Genomic DNA, 15,613 nt, shown 5'->3' with positions numbered 1-15,613 from the left:
AGCACTCAATGGCAATGAGAGACTTCAATTCACTCACACATATCATATCTCTACCATAAATTCCTCTGCAAATTTGTTACATGCTAACCCCATCCCTTTTGTTTAAGATTCCCCACATCTAGAACTGCAGCTGATGTCCTCTGCAGCTTTCAAGGCAGTGACTGAAATGCCTTTCAACCCTTAGCTTGTTCTTGGAAAGGTATGGGCAGAGTGAGTTGTTTTGCTGGATACATTAACTTGCCATGCAAGCACAGTCTGATCTGAAGAGTAATAATTACGTGGCCTGCTGGAGAACAAACCAGACAACAGCAAATGGCCAAAAGAAAAATTGAGCTCAGCAGGTGTTTCAGGTTAACATCAGGTCTTGGAAAGAGCATCAGGGAAGAAAAATTAACCCAGAACTACTCATGGCTTAGAAAAATCACAAGAGTCCATTTATTAGTGTGCCTCATAATGCAGTTCTTGTAACAGAGAGGATTCTGGCAGCACCATAATGCTTTGCACATGTGCATTAGCAAGAAGTTGAGATGCAAGAGCAACATCTGTAAAAATAAATCAAGATGAAACAAAACTACTGAATAAGGTGAGATGAGGCATGTGGAGACATACAACTAATTTAAGAGCAACACAGAAATAGGATCTGCATAAAATTGATCAAGGTTAATTTGTGGAAGTCAGAAAGTTTACTTTTTGTTTGTTTATCCTCCTAAATTTATTAATCTTGTTTCACGTATCTCAGTGTACATAAGTCACTCATTACATGAAGGAGGCATCAAATCATTCTTGGTTTTGGCAGGGAAAGAGCACTACAAAATTGAACATTTGCCTGTGTTTTTTTGGTGAATCTGCAGAGGAACAACTCCTGGATGTAGGACAAGTCCCATTGTTCAGAACAGTGGTTGATGACCACTGGTGTGCCCCTTGCTACTTCAGTACTGGGAAGAAGCAGAATTGGCACCTTTGGGAGCAGTCAGCCAGCTCATGACCAGATGACAGAACAGCAGTGACCTTATTCCAAACATATATAAACCTATTATATCTTCTTTTGAGAAAGATAACAGAATTAGATTATAAGGACTGACTCAGCTGAGAGTTATTTCTGTCACGATGAAGACAAGCAAATACTCCAAAAAAAAAAAAAAAAAGGCAATAAAAAGTAGCTGTATGATGACTGGAGCAAAACCTCTGCTAGAATCTAGAATTCTGCCTCAGATGCTGATAGCTACTAGGAAAAATTAAACTTTTATACTCCATATTATCTTACAGGAATTCATCTTTTACTATGTAAAATATCATATACAAATGAGAAACAGGAATAGACCTCAACTAAGATTGGAGCATGACATATAAAAGCTCAGAATGGCTGCACAGTAGAGAAAGGTATTCCTTCAAAATCCAACTCAGTTGGGAATTGACACCTCCTCAGGCCCCTGCATGCTCAGCCAGCCCTCTTCTCACCCCAGGAAGCCAAGCTCTGCTCAGAGAAGGCTTCACTGAGCAGCCAGGAGGAGAACCACTGCAGAACGGGCACGTGGAGCACACAGAACATCCCGAGCTGGATGGTGCCCACAGGTATCACCCAGTCCAACTGCTGGCAGCTAAACACAGCCCCTGTGCTCTGCAGGGAGAGCTGGAGGGGTCCCTAAGGCCCAGGGGACAGCACCTCCTCTGCAGGCTGCCCATGGCTCAGGAAGTGCTGGAGCTCAGTGCTGCACGCTGGGGTTACGGGAAGTACCGGGAATTAAACCTGGACTTTCACTCCTCCTCTCTTTAGCCTGGTCACACCTGAGCTCCAAGCACTTAGAAAGCAAACAACAATGTGAAGTATCTTACACACAATGAGGGAATCATTTTATTAGATTATGGAAGACAGCAGCATTACAGTACAAAAAGTTACAAGAGTAGCAGAAAAAAAGTGTTTTTGGTTTAAATACTCAGGATTATACTGGGGAACATGAGAAGGATAGTACCCTTTTCTAAACTAACTCCTAACCAGGTTATCAAAATAAGTTTTGAATATTTAGCACAAGTAAAAAAGTTACAACAAACATCATTATAAAATGCTTTAATAAATAGTTTCTTTTCTGAAAGGTTTTTTTTTTAAGAACATGTCAAAGAAATGTACTAAAACAGATGATCCTGCAAAGCAAATCCTGCATTCCTGTATAAAATAACTGGTTTCAAAACATTCATGTTTACATTGTTCGTGGGCCAGAGTTTACACTCTCAGACATCCGTTCTTCTCAGTGGTAGGGTAACTAGGTATATGTAGTGTTATGCTTCTTCAGTAATTAAAATAAACTTATAGTCTGCCCAGTTAACAGCAATAATAAAAGCCTTAAAAAAAAAAAAAAAAGCATAAGCCTTCCAAAACATTTAACCATTTCTACTGAGGTACTCCCATCCTCTGAGCTTGCCAGCCTTTTTCCTTTAGAGCGAAAGATGAATAAAGCACAACAGAAACAACACTGAGGAAAATATTGTTCCCTTCATTAGGCCTGTATTTAAACGCAAAAAAAGTAATACCACATGTAATTAACATATTCACAAAAGAAAAAACAATGCCTCTCTATGTTGGTACTGTACAGTAGATGCACCCGTTAGTGTTCTTGAGATGGGCTGAACATGGGGATAAACAAACATTTCTGGATCTATTTACACGTAAGTGGTTATGCTCCTATGTAAATACAAATGACCAACAGATTCCTAACATTGATTGTATTAACATCATTTTCTAATCTGGACATAATACCAAAAAAAAGTCTTATAAACTGCCATAGAACCTCCTTTTCTGCAACATAAATTAAAAGGAATGACATGTAAAAAAAAAAAAGACCAAAATATTTAACTTATTAAATCAAATATACAGAGTGATTCATTTAATATGTACATATTTACAAAAAAGCACTTTCACTATTAGAAAATAAACTGTGTCAGTTGGGGAACCTAGAGTTCTCACAATTTTACTATATTGATATGGCAGTCTTTGACAGTTGCTATAGAAAAAGTTTAATCTCAAGGCACTTGTCACATGCTTCAATACTGCAATTCTAAAGTAATTCAACAGAAATAAAAAGGCCACTTTTAAACCACAGTTGAAAGATCTCTATAATTTTTTTTTTGTTCCTATTACAAAGTGTGTAAGGCAAATTTGGAAAAAATCTTACAGAAGCTACTAACGTAACAAGTGCAGTGAGCTGCCATTAATAGAGATTCAAAGTCAAGAAAGCAGTTTAAAGTTCACACAATTTCCTCAACCAGGAGGTTTTAAAGCCACCATTAAATTAGAGCAAGTAATAAAAAGAAATACATTCTGTAAACAGTGTACAGTCTTTTGTAATAAACTTTACACATATTGAAAATACAACCTCTCCTCTGCCACACAGCGAGTGTATTATAAGTAAACTTTACAAAAATAGCAACTATCAAAGATTACTCATTTTTTTTCATCTGACAGTCATTGAATAATTTATACAAGGCTAAAGAAACAAAATAAATTTTATTTATTATTTTTATTTATTTTTTTTACGCAAAATAAAGAAACTATGAACATTTGACTCCAGATATCTTTAGTCCTTGATGCAAAGTGGAGATGTCAATTTTTCCCCTCCCCAGCAGGCGCAGTCTGCCTACATCCCAAATACAGGTTAGTCTCTACTGCCTTCAAAGTTTGATGCATTCACATTTTTTACAGATCTGTTGTCCATTTTGCCTATTTGGTGGGATTTCTTTACTGGACTGCTCTCTGATGTGTCAGACACCTTTGTCGGCAAAGGCTTTGCCAGTTTGTGAGAGAGGAATTTGTCCATTTCCTCATCTCTTTCCTCCTCTTCATCCTCCTCTTCCTCATACTCTACATACTCCTCCACTGCATCACAAGTTCTCTTTTGAGGAGATATGAAGTTTTTGCATTCATAACGAATGTCTTTGTTACTGTAAGATCTGTCTATAGGATTTCTTATGGGATTTAAAGGTGCCCACTGGTTATTGGCACCCTCTTCTCTGGGAGGACGGCTTCTCTCTCTCTCTTTTCTCCTCTTCCGAGTCCACCACACGCAGATGATGATACAAGTCAGCCACACAATGCTAAACACCGCACAAAGAATTGGAACCAAATAATCTGGAGGGCAAACGGAAAGAAATAAAGTCTTGTGTTAACAGAACAAAATATATAGCACTGGACATTTGCAAGAGAAGGATCCATACTTGACTACAGGTGATCCCCTCAACAATTTTTAGGAGAAAGGACGTAATAACAATAACAACCGCCTGAATGCACCAGGTCCATTTGAAAGTACTCTTTACTAGTTTAGTTTTACATGATTAATGATGAGGGAGGAAAGCTCCATTTGAGATCTTTTGTCCCCTCCAACAGACAAAATGGTTTTGATAAGTAGCATCTTTCTCTAGCATCTATGCAAAGTTGGCCAAGAAAACATAAGTAAACCTGCTACGACAAGGTTTTCATTCTAAGAAAACCCTTATCCTAGCAGGAGGCAGACAATGGAGTACTGTGCACCTAAGTTGCTCTAGAGTACTGGCACTTGCACCTGCATTTATCATCAGAAAGAACAGTCCTTTACCATCAGTGTCTACAGACATTTATGTATCAATGATCTCCAAAAACATCCAGGTTAGGGCTACGTAACCAAATGGGTCATGAATTCTTCAGCAAGCTCCTTTTCTACCTCAGGATGAAATATGAGAATATTTGCCCTAGGGAGAAGAGTCTTCACTGCTCAATGAGCAAACAAAAGTTTTTGAGGCAATTGCTTTTCTCCAATTTCTCAATCCAAATCTCACTATAGTGTCCTCCCACATAGACACAGATTATTTCTCTAGGAAAACATTTCTGGAAATTTTACCTATATTTGGATTTCTTCTGCCCCCCTTCCTCAAGAGCTGTACAGCTAGGAGAGAATAACAGCTTTTTTCTGTTCTTGATAAGCAAAAACTCACACATGGTAAGGGGCAACAATAGATGAGGTGCTTTGTTTTTATAGAGAGCAATGGGATTGTTCAACAGCTCTGCAGACAAATGCTGTCAACCCACCACTCTAATGCCTGATCCAAACATAAATACCCTCAGCAGTTTTAAGACATCTGCTTACAGAATAACCTGGAAATGACTACACAAAAACAACCAATGTTTCAACACCACAGTCCTTCCCTCCAATGTTCAAGTGCCTTCTGAGCACATTCTTATGTGGAATGTGACACATTCTCAAACGTTTCCTTTTGGTACAGGAAGGTGAGTACACTGCCAACATGGCTGGCCTCAAGGGATCTCAAAATTATATTTTAACAGTTATGGGAAGGGTTGCACTCACATGAATAACTGCTATTCTCTCCTGATTTTTCATAAGCAACCTAACATTAAATCATGAATGGGAGAAATACTTCAAAGAAAAAGGAGCTCTTCATAACAGCTTCTCCGAGATTAGAATACAAAGCTTGCATTCTCACTGCTATCACATCTATTATTTCATCATATGACCATGGATCCAAGTTCACTTAGTAACAGGTTCTTTATACAGAATTTTTGGCATACAGATTCCAAATTCAGACTACTTTTTCTTAAAGCTAGAGGAAATCAATGAAGCATCTAAATTATCAACTTCACCTACACTCAAACATCCCACGCAAATGAGATTCTCAACACGCAGGGTTCTCAAGCACATTTTCTGATAGGTTTTCACCCACCTCAACCAATTAAGGGGCAGCAGTAAAACAAATACAATCCAAAACCAGGTTACAGTTTGCTTCATAACAACTCCACTTAAGAACTAAGGGCCAGTGGTCAATACTGAGCCCCCATATTCAAATGAGGAGTCTGGAAACCATTTTGCAAGAGGATCCAAATTAATTCACTATTTTAGGAGACTCTTTAAATCTTATTGAGGTGGGAGGCAAAGTAATCTGCAGCCCTTTAGCCCTAGAATTTAATAAGCAATCAGAAAAGCCAGAGGGCTGAGGCATGCCCAAATCCCAGCTCAAATCCTTATCTCCTACACAACTGCTGTTTAAGGCAGGCACACTCCTTCAGGAAAGCTGAGGAAACAGAGCATTTGCCAAGACTATAACAGATGAAAGGCATTTCCTAGAAGGAAAATGCAAGGGAAGTGGAACCAGGCAATCTCCTAATTGTTTAGACTATGGATAGAAGATCTTCCAGAAGATTATGTTGGGGAGGTCTAGGAAAAAGTTGGGAGAGCCTCCTACCATTGTAAGATTTTCACTCTGGGGCTTGGTTGAACTTAAGCCTACCAGCGGTCTTCCACAAGCCCATCTCCTGCCTCCCCCAGGCAGGAACACAGGCATGCAAAACCTCCACTCGCTCAGTTTGGCACAGCTCTTGAGATAAAGGTCTCCAATCACACCATATCCTCTTAAAGAGGAATGAATCCTGCATTTCAAGCCAGCTGTGCACTAGTGAGAAACACATGTTGAAAAGGAGAGCGAAGTTTTACATCATGGCCAAGTATTGGAAGAAACTAGACATCTTTAACTCCTGGTAAGGTAAATAAATAGCACATAAGCACTTCAGAAGAGATTGGTATCACACCACACCTTCTCTCTCCTGAATTTTCATTTCCTCACAGCCTCAGTACAGCAGCATCAAGGGCTGAGGTTGGTTTAAGGTTAACATAGGAGAACTGGACAGGCTTGGAACTGCACACAACAACCGCTGATCTTATGAAAGGTGTGCTTGGGCTGGAGAGCTGGGCTGGCAGTCAGAGCCACAACCATGGCAAGAGTATCTGGGCATATCACTTAGGGATGAGGTTAAGTTTAAACTAGCACACAAGGACAGAACCTTGATCTCAAAGCCGCTTTCTCTTCAGTGAGTAACAGCAACTAAAAACACAACCCAGTGGATCATTTTCTCCAATGTGTACAGAAAGATAAGTCTGACAGCAGGGGAACAAAAAACACACCACAGAGGAGGTATGCATTGGAACCTTACCTGATGATGAATTCCCAACAACGATGGTCTCCACTTTGACTTCAGTTACTGCCAGCATGACCGTGCTGTTCTGTCGCTTGGTGATGGCATTGACTATTGTGTTAGCAGCATTCTGAATGAGGCTGTTATCTTGTTCATCTCGGTGTGGGACAAAGGACTAAAGGGAGTGAAGGGGGAAAGCAAGAAGTTATTGCAGTCACCTAACCATGGAAATGTACTTTTTAAATCTAGCAACACTTTAATTGAGTTCACTCAGTTGAATTTGCCTGACAGTAGCTACAAACAGTTCTCTAAAAGCTTACCACAGCAACAGCATGGCTGGCTCTACCCAAACTGCAGATGCAGTGTCAGACTTGGTGGGCAGCACACCTACTTGTTAATTTAACATACCTCAAAGCATAGGCAGTGACTTCCATGTTACTTAAACTGATGAGCTAAACTTAGTCATAGTTTGGAGCAGTTCAAGACATGTGGATTATCTAGATAGAAGCTTGGACTAATAACAGTCTGCTCTATTTATACCATACACTTTGGTCCCTGCATCATGGCTCAGCATGTTCTTTACAGTACTAGCAGAGACATACAGTCCAGCTTCTGCCTGGATAAACATTTACCATGAACATTAACTCTTTCTTGAAAACTAAGCTATACACAGTAATGGAGGGATTGAGCTCTAAATGCATCTAAAATAAGTCTTTAGTTCATTAGGGCAACAGTTATTTTCATCTACTCGACTTGCACCTTGTTCCATTTCTCACTTAGTACCTCATGTTTAAAGAACATCACTGAAGCAGCCATGCACTAAATGCACAGCAGAAACCTCTTCACACGAACAATCCAGCCACCTGTAACCATAGCTCCTTACTGAGAAGGTCAAGAGCCCAAGATTTCTGACAGAACAAGTAGGCACCTGTTCACTAAATTTGGGCTGAACTGGTCTTTGAAGTAATTTATCATGAGCTTGTTGTAGCCATCTGTCATTAACAAAACCAGCAGTTTTAGCTCTCTGGCAGTGTAGGAAATTGTGAGATCACAAAATTGCTTTGCAGACAGGACTAGGTCACAGATTGGTCCACCTGAATTCAAGTAAAACAAGCTTGAAAACTTCTTCCCCAGCAAAAAGTAACAAGAAAACATATTTGTATACATATACACACACATCTCATACTTACAATAGCAACTTCCACTGCGTTCTCTGTAGAGTAAGATGGATCACACAATATTATCAGAGTTCTGTCCCTAGAAACAGTCCTAGTAGCTGGTAAATACCGGATTTCAGAACAGATATTTTCTGTTGTAGTGCCCTGTTAGAAGCAAGGGAGATTGTGTTGTTTTAGTTGAAGTAAGAAAAAGCACATAAAAATAAGGATCTTCAGAGTTCTTGCAGTTGCTAAGAACTGATCAAGGCAGAAAAGATGGGAGCAAGAAAGGGCAGAAAAGTGAAGCACAGCATTTTGAATGAAGGGCAAAAAACTGAGCTTGCATGATTATGTTAGTACAGTCTGAACTTGAAATGTAAATAGTTCTTCAAGACTCAAGAAGACAGAATATTCAATACCAATCCAAATTTTGCCACACCCTTTAGACAAAGCTCCATTAAAAGCAACAGGAGTCTAGTAATAAAATTTCCAAGCTTATAATAGCAAGGAGTCATACTAGAAACCTTAATCTTGCATGCTGTGACATAGAATAGATCCCTACCTATATTGCCACACTTCAGTAAGAATTCCATTCTCACCTGGGGGACTTTGTCTCCATTAAAAATTAAAGTAATTCTAGCACAGTCATTGTCCAAGTACCCAGAATTAGGCAGACACTTGATATTGATAGGCAGAGGTTCAGAGGCACTGCATTCTCCCCAGTCTGTGCATGGTGGCTGAAAGCATTTCATATATTTCTCCTGGCATTCTTGACCCATGGGACACTGGTTATTGGAATTATCCCAGTATTTGTGTAACAGACAAGGCTTTTTTCCACACCACACCTAGGAAATAAAAAGAATGAAGATCTGTTACAGGTAGTTGCTCTCATGCATCAAATCCAAATAAGCAATTCACACAGAAAAATAACTGTCTTTTGATACTGCTGTAGTTCCATTAGCAGATGGAGCTGCTCTTCCACAAAATGACGACATTATTACAGTCACAAGAGTAAAAATCTGTGCAAAGATAATCTGAGGAACCACTGACTGGGCATATCTCTTAGAAGCTTATGGATCTGTCCCACTTAACTGAGTTATATAGAAACTTAGCATTTATTTTAATCTGGTCCTCTAGGCTTCTAAGATATAGCAAGAGCAACATTGCCATGAAGAATTTCTTCAAAATTCATAACTGAGACCCCTGCCAGAGAATGCAGAATATGTGAAGACCTGATGCACATTGGTGATAAGCACAACCACTCCAACCATGCTCCCAAAAGGTAACAGTTTGCTGGTACCCACAAATTACTGGGGTGCAGAAATTTCCAAACACAGCTCCATTCCAGGAACTGGACTTGGATGATCCAACTCAAGATATTCTACAATTCCACATAGCCCTTAAGATCCTACATAGTACTGCACAGCTATTAGGAACTTAGGGATTTCTTAAAGCACAATTGTCTGCAAGAAAGTGCAAGTGTTCCATTACACATGGAAGAAATCCACACGTGGATGAGTTGAATTGAAGGCACATGTTCAATCTGCATTTAGGTCTTTTGCTCAGTCAGAAAACCACCAGGATCTAGTCCACTATAAATATACGAAGGTTGAAAGCTGTCAGTTCATAAAGCTACTGAAGAACAACACAAAAATACTGAACAATACAAAAAGGCAGTTATTACTCAGTGAAAAATTTCTTCCTACATGTCCTCCACCTTGGAACTCATATTTCAGTAAATTAGGAGTTCTAAAACTGTGTTTGCAAAGCTTCAGCAGTGTGATTCATTTATCCTTTATTCCAGCTCATATTTTATTTTCTACAACAAGTGGTCTAGAGAGCCTGTTCTAGCAGGTTGACAGCAGGACAGTAACTTATGCATTAAAGAAAATCCCTAACTACTTTTACAGGAAGACACTTTTCTTGTTTAAAAAAAAAAAAAACAAAGAAAATTTAGAGGAGACAAAGACTAACTGGTGTATGAAGAACAATGAGTTTGTTTCAGCCACAGGAATTTAAGAAAATAGGCCAAAATGCCTACCTTGGTGCAGTCAATACGTCCATCCAAACAGTGGCAGCTGTTGCACTCCTGTTCCCACCGGCTGCCATGGGGAAAGGTCATTCCTTTAAGCCAGCAAGGCTTTCCAATTCCAATCACTAAAGAAGAAAAAAAAAAAAACCAAACAAAAAGCACATTCAGACACTTCACCTCTTCAAGTTATATAATAAATACTATACAAATTTAAATTAAAAATATTGGCTACTATTCCTTACATATCAGACTACTGTATATAAACTTTATACTGGCTACATTGTGCCCTATTGTGTTTTGGGTAAAGGTTGACAGCAGATATCAGAATACCTTCTTGGCATCTAGGACCAACTCTTCCAGGGGGACAAGTGCATCGGTATCCGTTTATTTCATCTATACAGGTGGCACCATACCCACAAGGAGAAGACTGGCATTCATCAATATCTGGACAGAAAATAGGTAAAACTCAGTGACAAGGACACAGGACATTGTAATTAATAATTTACTGAGGTGTAATCTAACAGTACCTTCTTTCTGTAAAAGCAAAGGACAGTGTGGCTACAGAATTAATCTTGTAATTAAACAGTTCTGCCATTTCAGCAATACCCCATAACAGATTTCTCATAATTGCACCCTAATTGAAGTTCTGGTAATCAAAACAGCAGTCATATGCTGACTCATCTCACAGAGCAGAGGTGTTGGACAGCTGAAGGTGTTAATGCCTTGTCCACATTCAGCTACAGAACAAGTCCCACATCCTGTTCTGGCACTAATCTCAGACATTTAGGCTTCACACAAAAGCATGTGTTTGCATGAAGTTATCAGAGTGCAAGACTTGAACAATGATCTTGCTCAACAATGCTCAAAGAAGTGACTTGCTGCAATACAACTGACCAAAAGGCAGAAGAGTAACAGTTTAGTTTGTAACACACATTTGATGAACATTAATAACCTTGAAATAGTGAGTAGATTAATTTAATACATAGATACTTAGCATGAAAGCCTCTTTAGAAAAACCTTCAAAGGGGTTAGCCACAGAAAACCATGGGAAAAGGCAGGGAAGCATGGTCCATTCAGATGGACAGCAATGTGTCATTTGTTATCCTAGGGAAGTGACCAATACTGATTTGTGCAACAGAAACCAGCTCATCAAGCTGTGAGCCACAGGCACCAACTGCTTCATTTTCAACCAGAAACATCTCTCTTCCAAAGCATCTTTTGAAAGTTTTCTTCCATTGAGTATGAATGCCCTTTCCAACCCCAGAGAAAACTGTCTAAACACCAGTTCTTGTCTGATACATAGTATCAGCTCATTTTAAAGTACAGAACTTTGAAAGTGAACACAAAAAATGGCAGCAGTGAGACTGTTACACTTGTAGGCAATGCAAAACAATCCAACAGATATAGAAGGGCTTTGGGTTCTATTTTAACTTCCTTCAAAAGTGCAGTAAGATCTAAACTTCAACTCTTTCCTGTCTTCACACTATATAGGTTTAAGATTCTCCAGTCTCCATATGCTGAAAAAGGTGATTTAACTCTGTTTCTGAATCAGCCACAAAAGGCATTTTTTCAGAGCTACTCCTTCCATCTATTCCAGTCTAAACAAGTAAAAAAATGTCTGCAGCTCCATTATAAAGGCACAGTATTTGTATTTGTGACATCCTAGCCTTAAGGGGAAAAGAAGCAGGCAAGGAGAATTCAATATCCCTTTCTGGGTATCTGGATCTAGACACACAATGATTGCTATGCCTCCTTCTGTACTGAGATACCACTAAGCTGATGCTTCCACAAGTGCTGCCCTCCAACCAGAAGTGCTGGCTTGTTTGCTCTCTGCCAGAATGAGGATGAAGTCTCAACTTGAAAGCACATCACCGTACTGGTGGAGTGGAAGGACCAAGCCCAGAAGCCTTGAGGCTACAGAATATTCAAAGTCTGAACTTCCAAAGCAGAAAGTAAAAAAAAAGGTATATATCCATTCAAGTCAAAATGGTAAAATTCCTTTAAAAAGTCAAAACCACAACAACCCCCAAAACCCAACCAAACAACAAACCCCCCCCCATCAGCTTGTTCCACAACACTTCAAAATACTTTTAGGGTCTGTTTTTCTCCTTCTTTTTGGCCTCTGCCCTTCAGAATAATTGCAGTGTAACAGGTTTGTTTTCTAGCTTTGAAAGACCTTTATCACACTTCTGTTATTCATCTGCCAGCACTACACTCAATGTTTTTGTTTCCATTTGGAATGTCTCAGTGCATTCTGGTTTCTTACATTAAGTGGAACACATTCAGATATATGTCATCTTTACCAACAAGATATTTATCAACAGAGAACTATTTAAAATTTAAGCTTCTATGAAGCCAGCACCCCAGAAACATCAGAATTATCCAAGAAAATCCAGCAATCAAGTCTTGAAGCATGATTTAAGCTAACTTATTTCAGTGCCATGCAATGAAATGAGTAACAGAACATAACCTGCTATTATTTACAAGGTATCAATACCTGGCTAACAGGTGGCTTCTGCTTCATTATTTGGAATTCAGCTGAGCTAATGTAAAAAGGGTCACCAGGTGTTCTTTCCAATTTGTGCAGAGTGGTACAACCATGCAGGTACTTACTGATTCTGCAGTCAGGACCAGCAAAGCCAGGGGCGCATTCACATCGGAACCAGTTCACTCCATCAACACAGATCCCTCCATTGTAACTGTGAATAAAAAAGGGTGCTCAACAAGCCATCCACATTGCTTCATTGGTCAATTAAAGCTTTGTTAATCAAAGCTTCTGCTGCTCTTCAGGGGGACAATTTATTTCTATCAAGAGCAAAAGCATAAAGCTAGATAAACAATATTGCTTAGCAAGTCAGCAGCTAAACAGCAACATCCTACAGATGCATGAGGAAGCACATCCAAGGAGGCAGAACAGCACTTTCAAGTGAATACAAAGAAAGCCCTAGGTTTTCCAAATTTGATTGTTCTTTTAATACATGAAGCACAGATGATGGCATCAGAGTGGACAACTGAGAAAGATAAGGCAGATTGTTTCATCCACATCAGTTTTTTCCCCCTTCAACCATAAATATCAGCCTCTGTATTTAAAATATTCCCACTTTATCTCCCAAAAATTCAGTTTTGTTTTTAAACATGTTTATACATAGTAATTGGTCCAACAGGACATTTTTATATTATTTAAAATTATTAACTGTAAACTAACAGGTTTTGATTTCTCATTTTTTACTCTATCCAATTACAAATGCTTCAAATGTTATCATATGTGATTCACTTCCTATCATTGTAATTTACTGGTCAGTTCCACCATGGAGACTACACTAAAATACTTTTCTTTGTTCATACATGAATCAACTCAAGATGGTTTTGTGGTCTTTGGTGCTGTCAAGGAATATGGCACAGCAAAAAAAAATGGTTATAAGATATTTTACAGAGGCTGGCTTCAATTATTTTAGAGTTAAATTAGTTCCAATCTGTAATGTAAATCCATATTACTGTGCTCATTTGTATTTTCACAATAGGTACAGAACTGGAGTTCATGTACTTACCATGGATGAGGGTTGCAGTCATTGGTGTCTAGAAAAAAGAATATTGGCTAGTGTAAATAGTGGCACAATTTATTTTCTAAAATATAAACACTATAGTTCAGAAGCCACTATATTTGATAAGTAAAGAAATATACAGAAATGAATGTTTTCTTCCACACTCAAATAAAAAAGTTCAATTTTCATATATATCAACAGTAGGCAGCATAAAAACAGAACTCAAATTTAGAATTTCCCTCCCACTCCCAAAGTTACACCCTGGGGGAAAAAATAAAAATCAAGGTTGCAGGCTTTACTCCACCTAACCAATTCATTGTCTTGGTATGTCAAAGTAGTTAACAGCTATTCTCAGAGAAAATGGCTTATACACTACTGCCTGCCTTCCAGATACTCTTCATTATTAGAATTATTATTTTTTCCTGCTCTGCATACATTTCCAAAATTGTATTTTTATAGAATGCTGAGAGTCTTATTTTGGCAGAGACTGGATGCAAAAAGCAGCACGACAAACTCTTCATTCATTACTCGAGCATCGTCTTCTTTACCTACCTCCCACTCTGCATGATTCAGATATTTTGGCACATGAACCCCATAAACTTGCTTTGTTTCAGTTAACAGCTCTCTGCCAGACACTCCCAATATCCCAGGGGGATGCAGGGGAAGAAAGAGAAAAGCCTTACTCTGTGTGCATGTGCGTCCTTCCCATCCTTCCTTGCAGATGCACGAGAAGGAATCCCCGCTGCCAACACACGTTCCGCCATTCATGCAAGGGTTCAGAATACAGCTGCTGTTTTTAGCTTTGGAAACAGAAAAAGTGTCTGTTAGCCCAGAAAACAAAGGGTACCTATCATCTGGGTATGTCAGTGTCACAATCCTAAACAGCATTTAAGTCAACAGTTAAAAACTTACAAAATATCAAAAAAAAAAATCCAGAAATACTCAATCACACAACAGTGGCTCACCCACCTTCACCATGGTCCCATTCAATTGTTTAACTGAACCATGAAATTTTAATAAAAAGGAATTACCTCCTTTCTGCCCCATTTGTGTAAGCATTCTTCAAGTACTGCTAAATTATTACTTTGGCAGTGAGTTACCCAGGCTGTGAGGTGTTCTTTGCAATAAAATACAAGTATTTAAAGCTCAGGTTTTGGTTAAAAGCTGCAATTGTATCTAAAAAGTAGAAAAACTCTACTAAATTATCTTCATTTTACTTCCTGATCATAATGGAAGTTTCATTTTCAGAAAGATGCAACACAGATACTACATTCAGTCTCCAAAGGGAAAAAAACCAAAATCAAGTAGTTCCCTACAGCAGGCATTAACCCTGCAAATCCCTCAGGAAGAACCTCCTAATTTCATTTTTCCTGGGTATGCCTGCTCATACACCTCATGATTACAAACCTTGGGACTCTGCAAGCCAAGCAGGGGAATAAATTCCCAGGAAAATCTTTACACAGGGCCTCTAAAGACCAAAAGAAAAGTCAAGACACAAGCCCAAGTTTTCTAAAACTGCTTAGGAGAGAAGCTATAGAAAAGACCATGTAAGAAGCCAGAGAAGAATTGGTTCCTAAAAATCAGTATCATGTTAGATAAGTGGAAGAAATTACTGAAATTTCAGTCACCACCCAACTGGAACAGCTTTGAATTGGTCAGCCAAAACAGTGTGTCTGTTTACTAAACAGTTGTTTATTTAAACATTTCTGTGCTTCATCTGTAGAAAATTTTAGAAGCTTACCAGTGTTGCAAGTACTTCCTATCCACTCTGGAGGACAGGAGCAGCGGAATGTGTCCCCATCATCATAGCACGTCCCACCATTACTGCAAGTGTTTGCATCACACTGGTATTCACCTACAAGCCACAACAAAGCAGTTTTAATTTCCATTGGTCTTGTTGAAGGTACTTTTAAATCACAAAATTAAAAAGACT

General features: G+C 38.9%; 1 protein-coding gene across 1 annotated transcript in view; it reads right to left on the bottom strand.

Annotated features, from left to right (window-relative positions):
• Nucleotides 1-1,829: 1,829 nt before the first annotated feature.
• Nucleotides 1,830-15,613, bottom strand: part of JAG2 (jagged canonical Notch ligand 2) — a 68,737-nt gene continuing 54,953 nt past the window's right edge. Inside the window, exons 17-26 of the mRNA XM_071426285.1 lie at nucleotides 15,422-15,535; nucleotides 14,364-14,480; nucleotides 13,687-13,714; nucleotides 12,752-12,837; nucleotides 10,469-10,582; nucleotides 10,148-10,263; nucleotides 8,706-8,951; nucleotides 8,140-8,271; nucleotides 6,968-7,124; nucleotides 1,830-4,120 (exon numbers count right to left, since the gene is read on the bottom strand). Coding sequence (XP_071282386.1) covers nucleotides 3,648-4,120; nucleotides 6,968-7,124; nucleotides 8,140-8,271; nucleotides 8,706-8,951; nucleotides 10,148-10,263; nucleotides 10,469-10,582; nucleotides 12,752-12,837; nucleotides 13,687-13,714; nucleotides 14,364-14,480; nucleotides 15,422-15,535 — 1,583 coding nt within the window. The 3' untranslated portion in view covers nucleotides 1,830-3,647. The remainder of the gene's footprint in view (nucleotides 4,121-6,967; nucleotides 7,125-8,139; nucleotides 8,272-8,705; nucleotides 8,952-10,147; nucleotides 10,264-10,468; nucleotides 10,583-12,751; nucleotides 12,838-13,686; nucleotides 13,715-14,363; nucleotides 14,481-15,421; nucleotides 15,536-15,613) is intronic.

Source organism: Agelaius tricolor, unplaced genomic scaffold (genome assembly GCF_023055355.1).
Source record: "Agelaius tricolor isolate 1412-34295 unplaced genomic scaffold, bAgeTri1.0.p SCAF_5, whole genome shotgun sequence".
Taxonomy (NCBI): Eukaryota; Metazoa; Chordata; class Aves; order Passeriformes; family Icteridae; genus Agelaius; species Agelaius tricolor.
The sequence above is the reverse complement of the archived record's forward strand: the minus strand, read 5'-3'. Positions and strand labels throughout refer to the sequence as shown.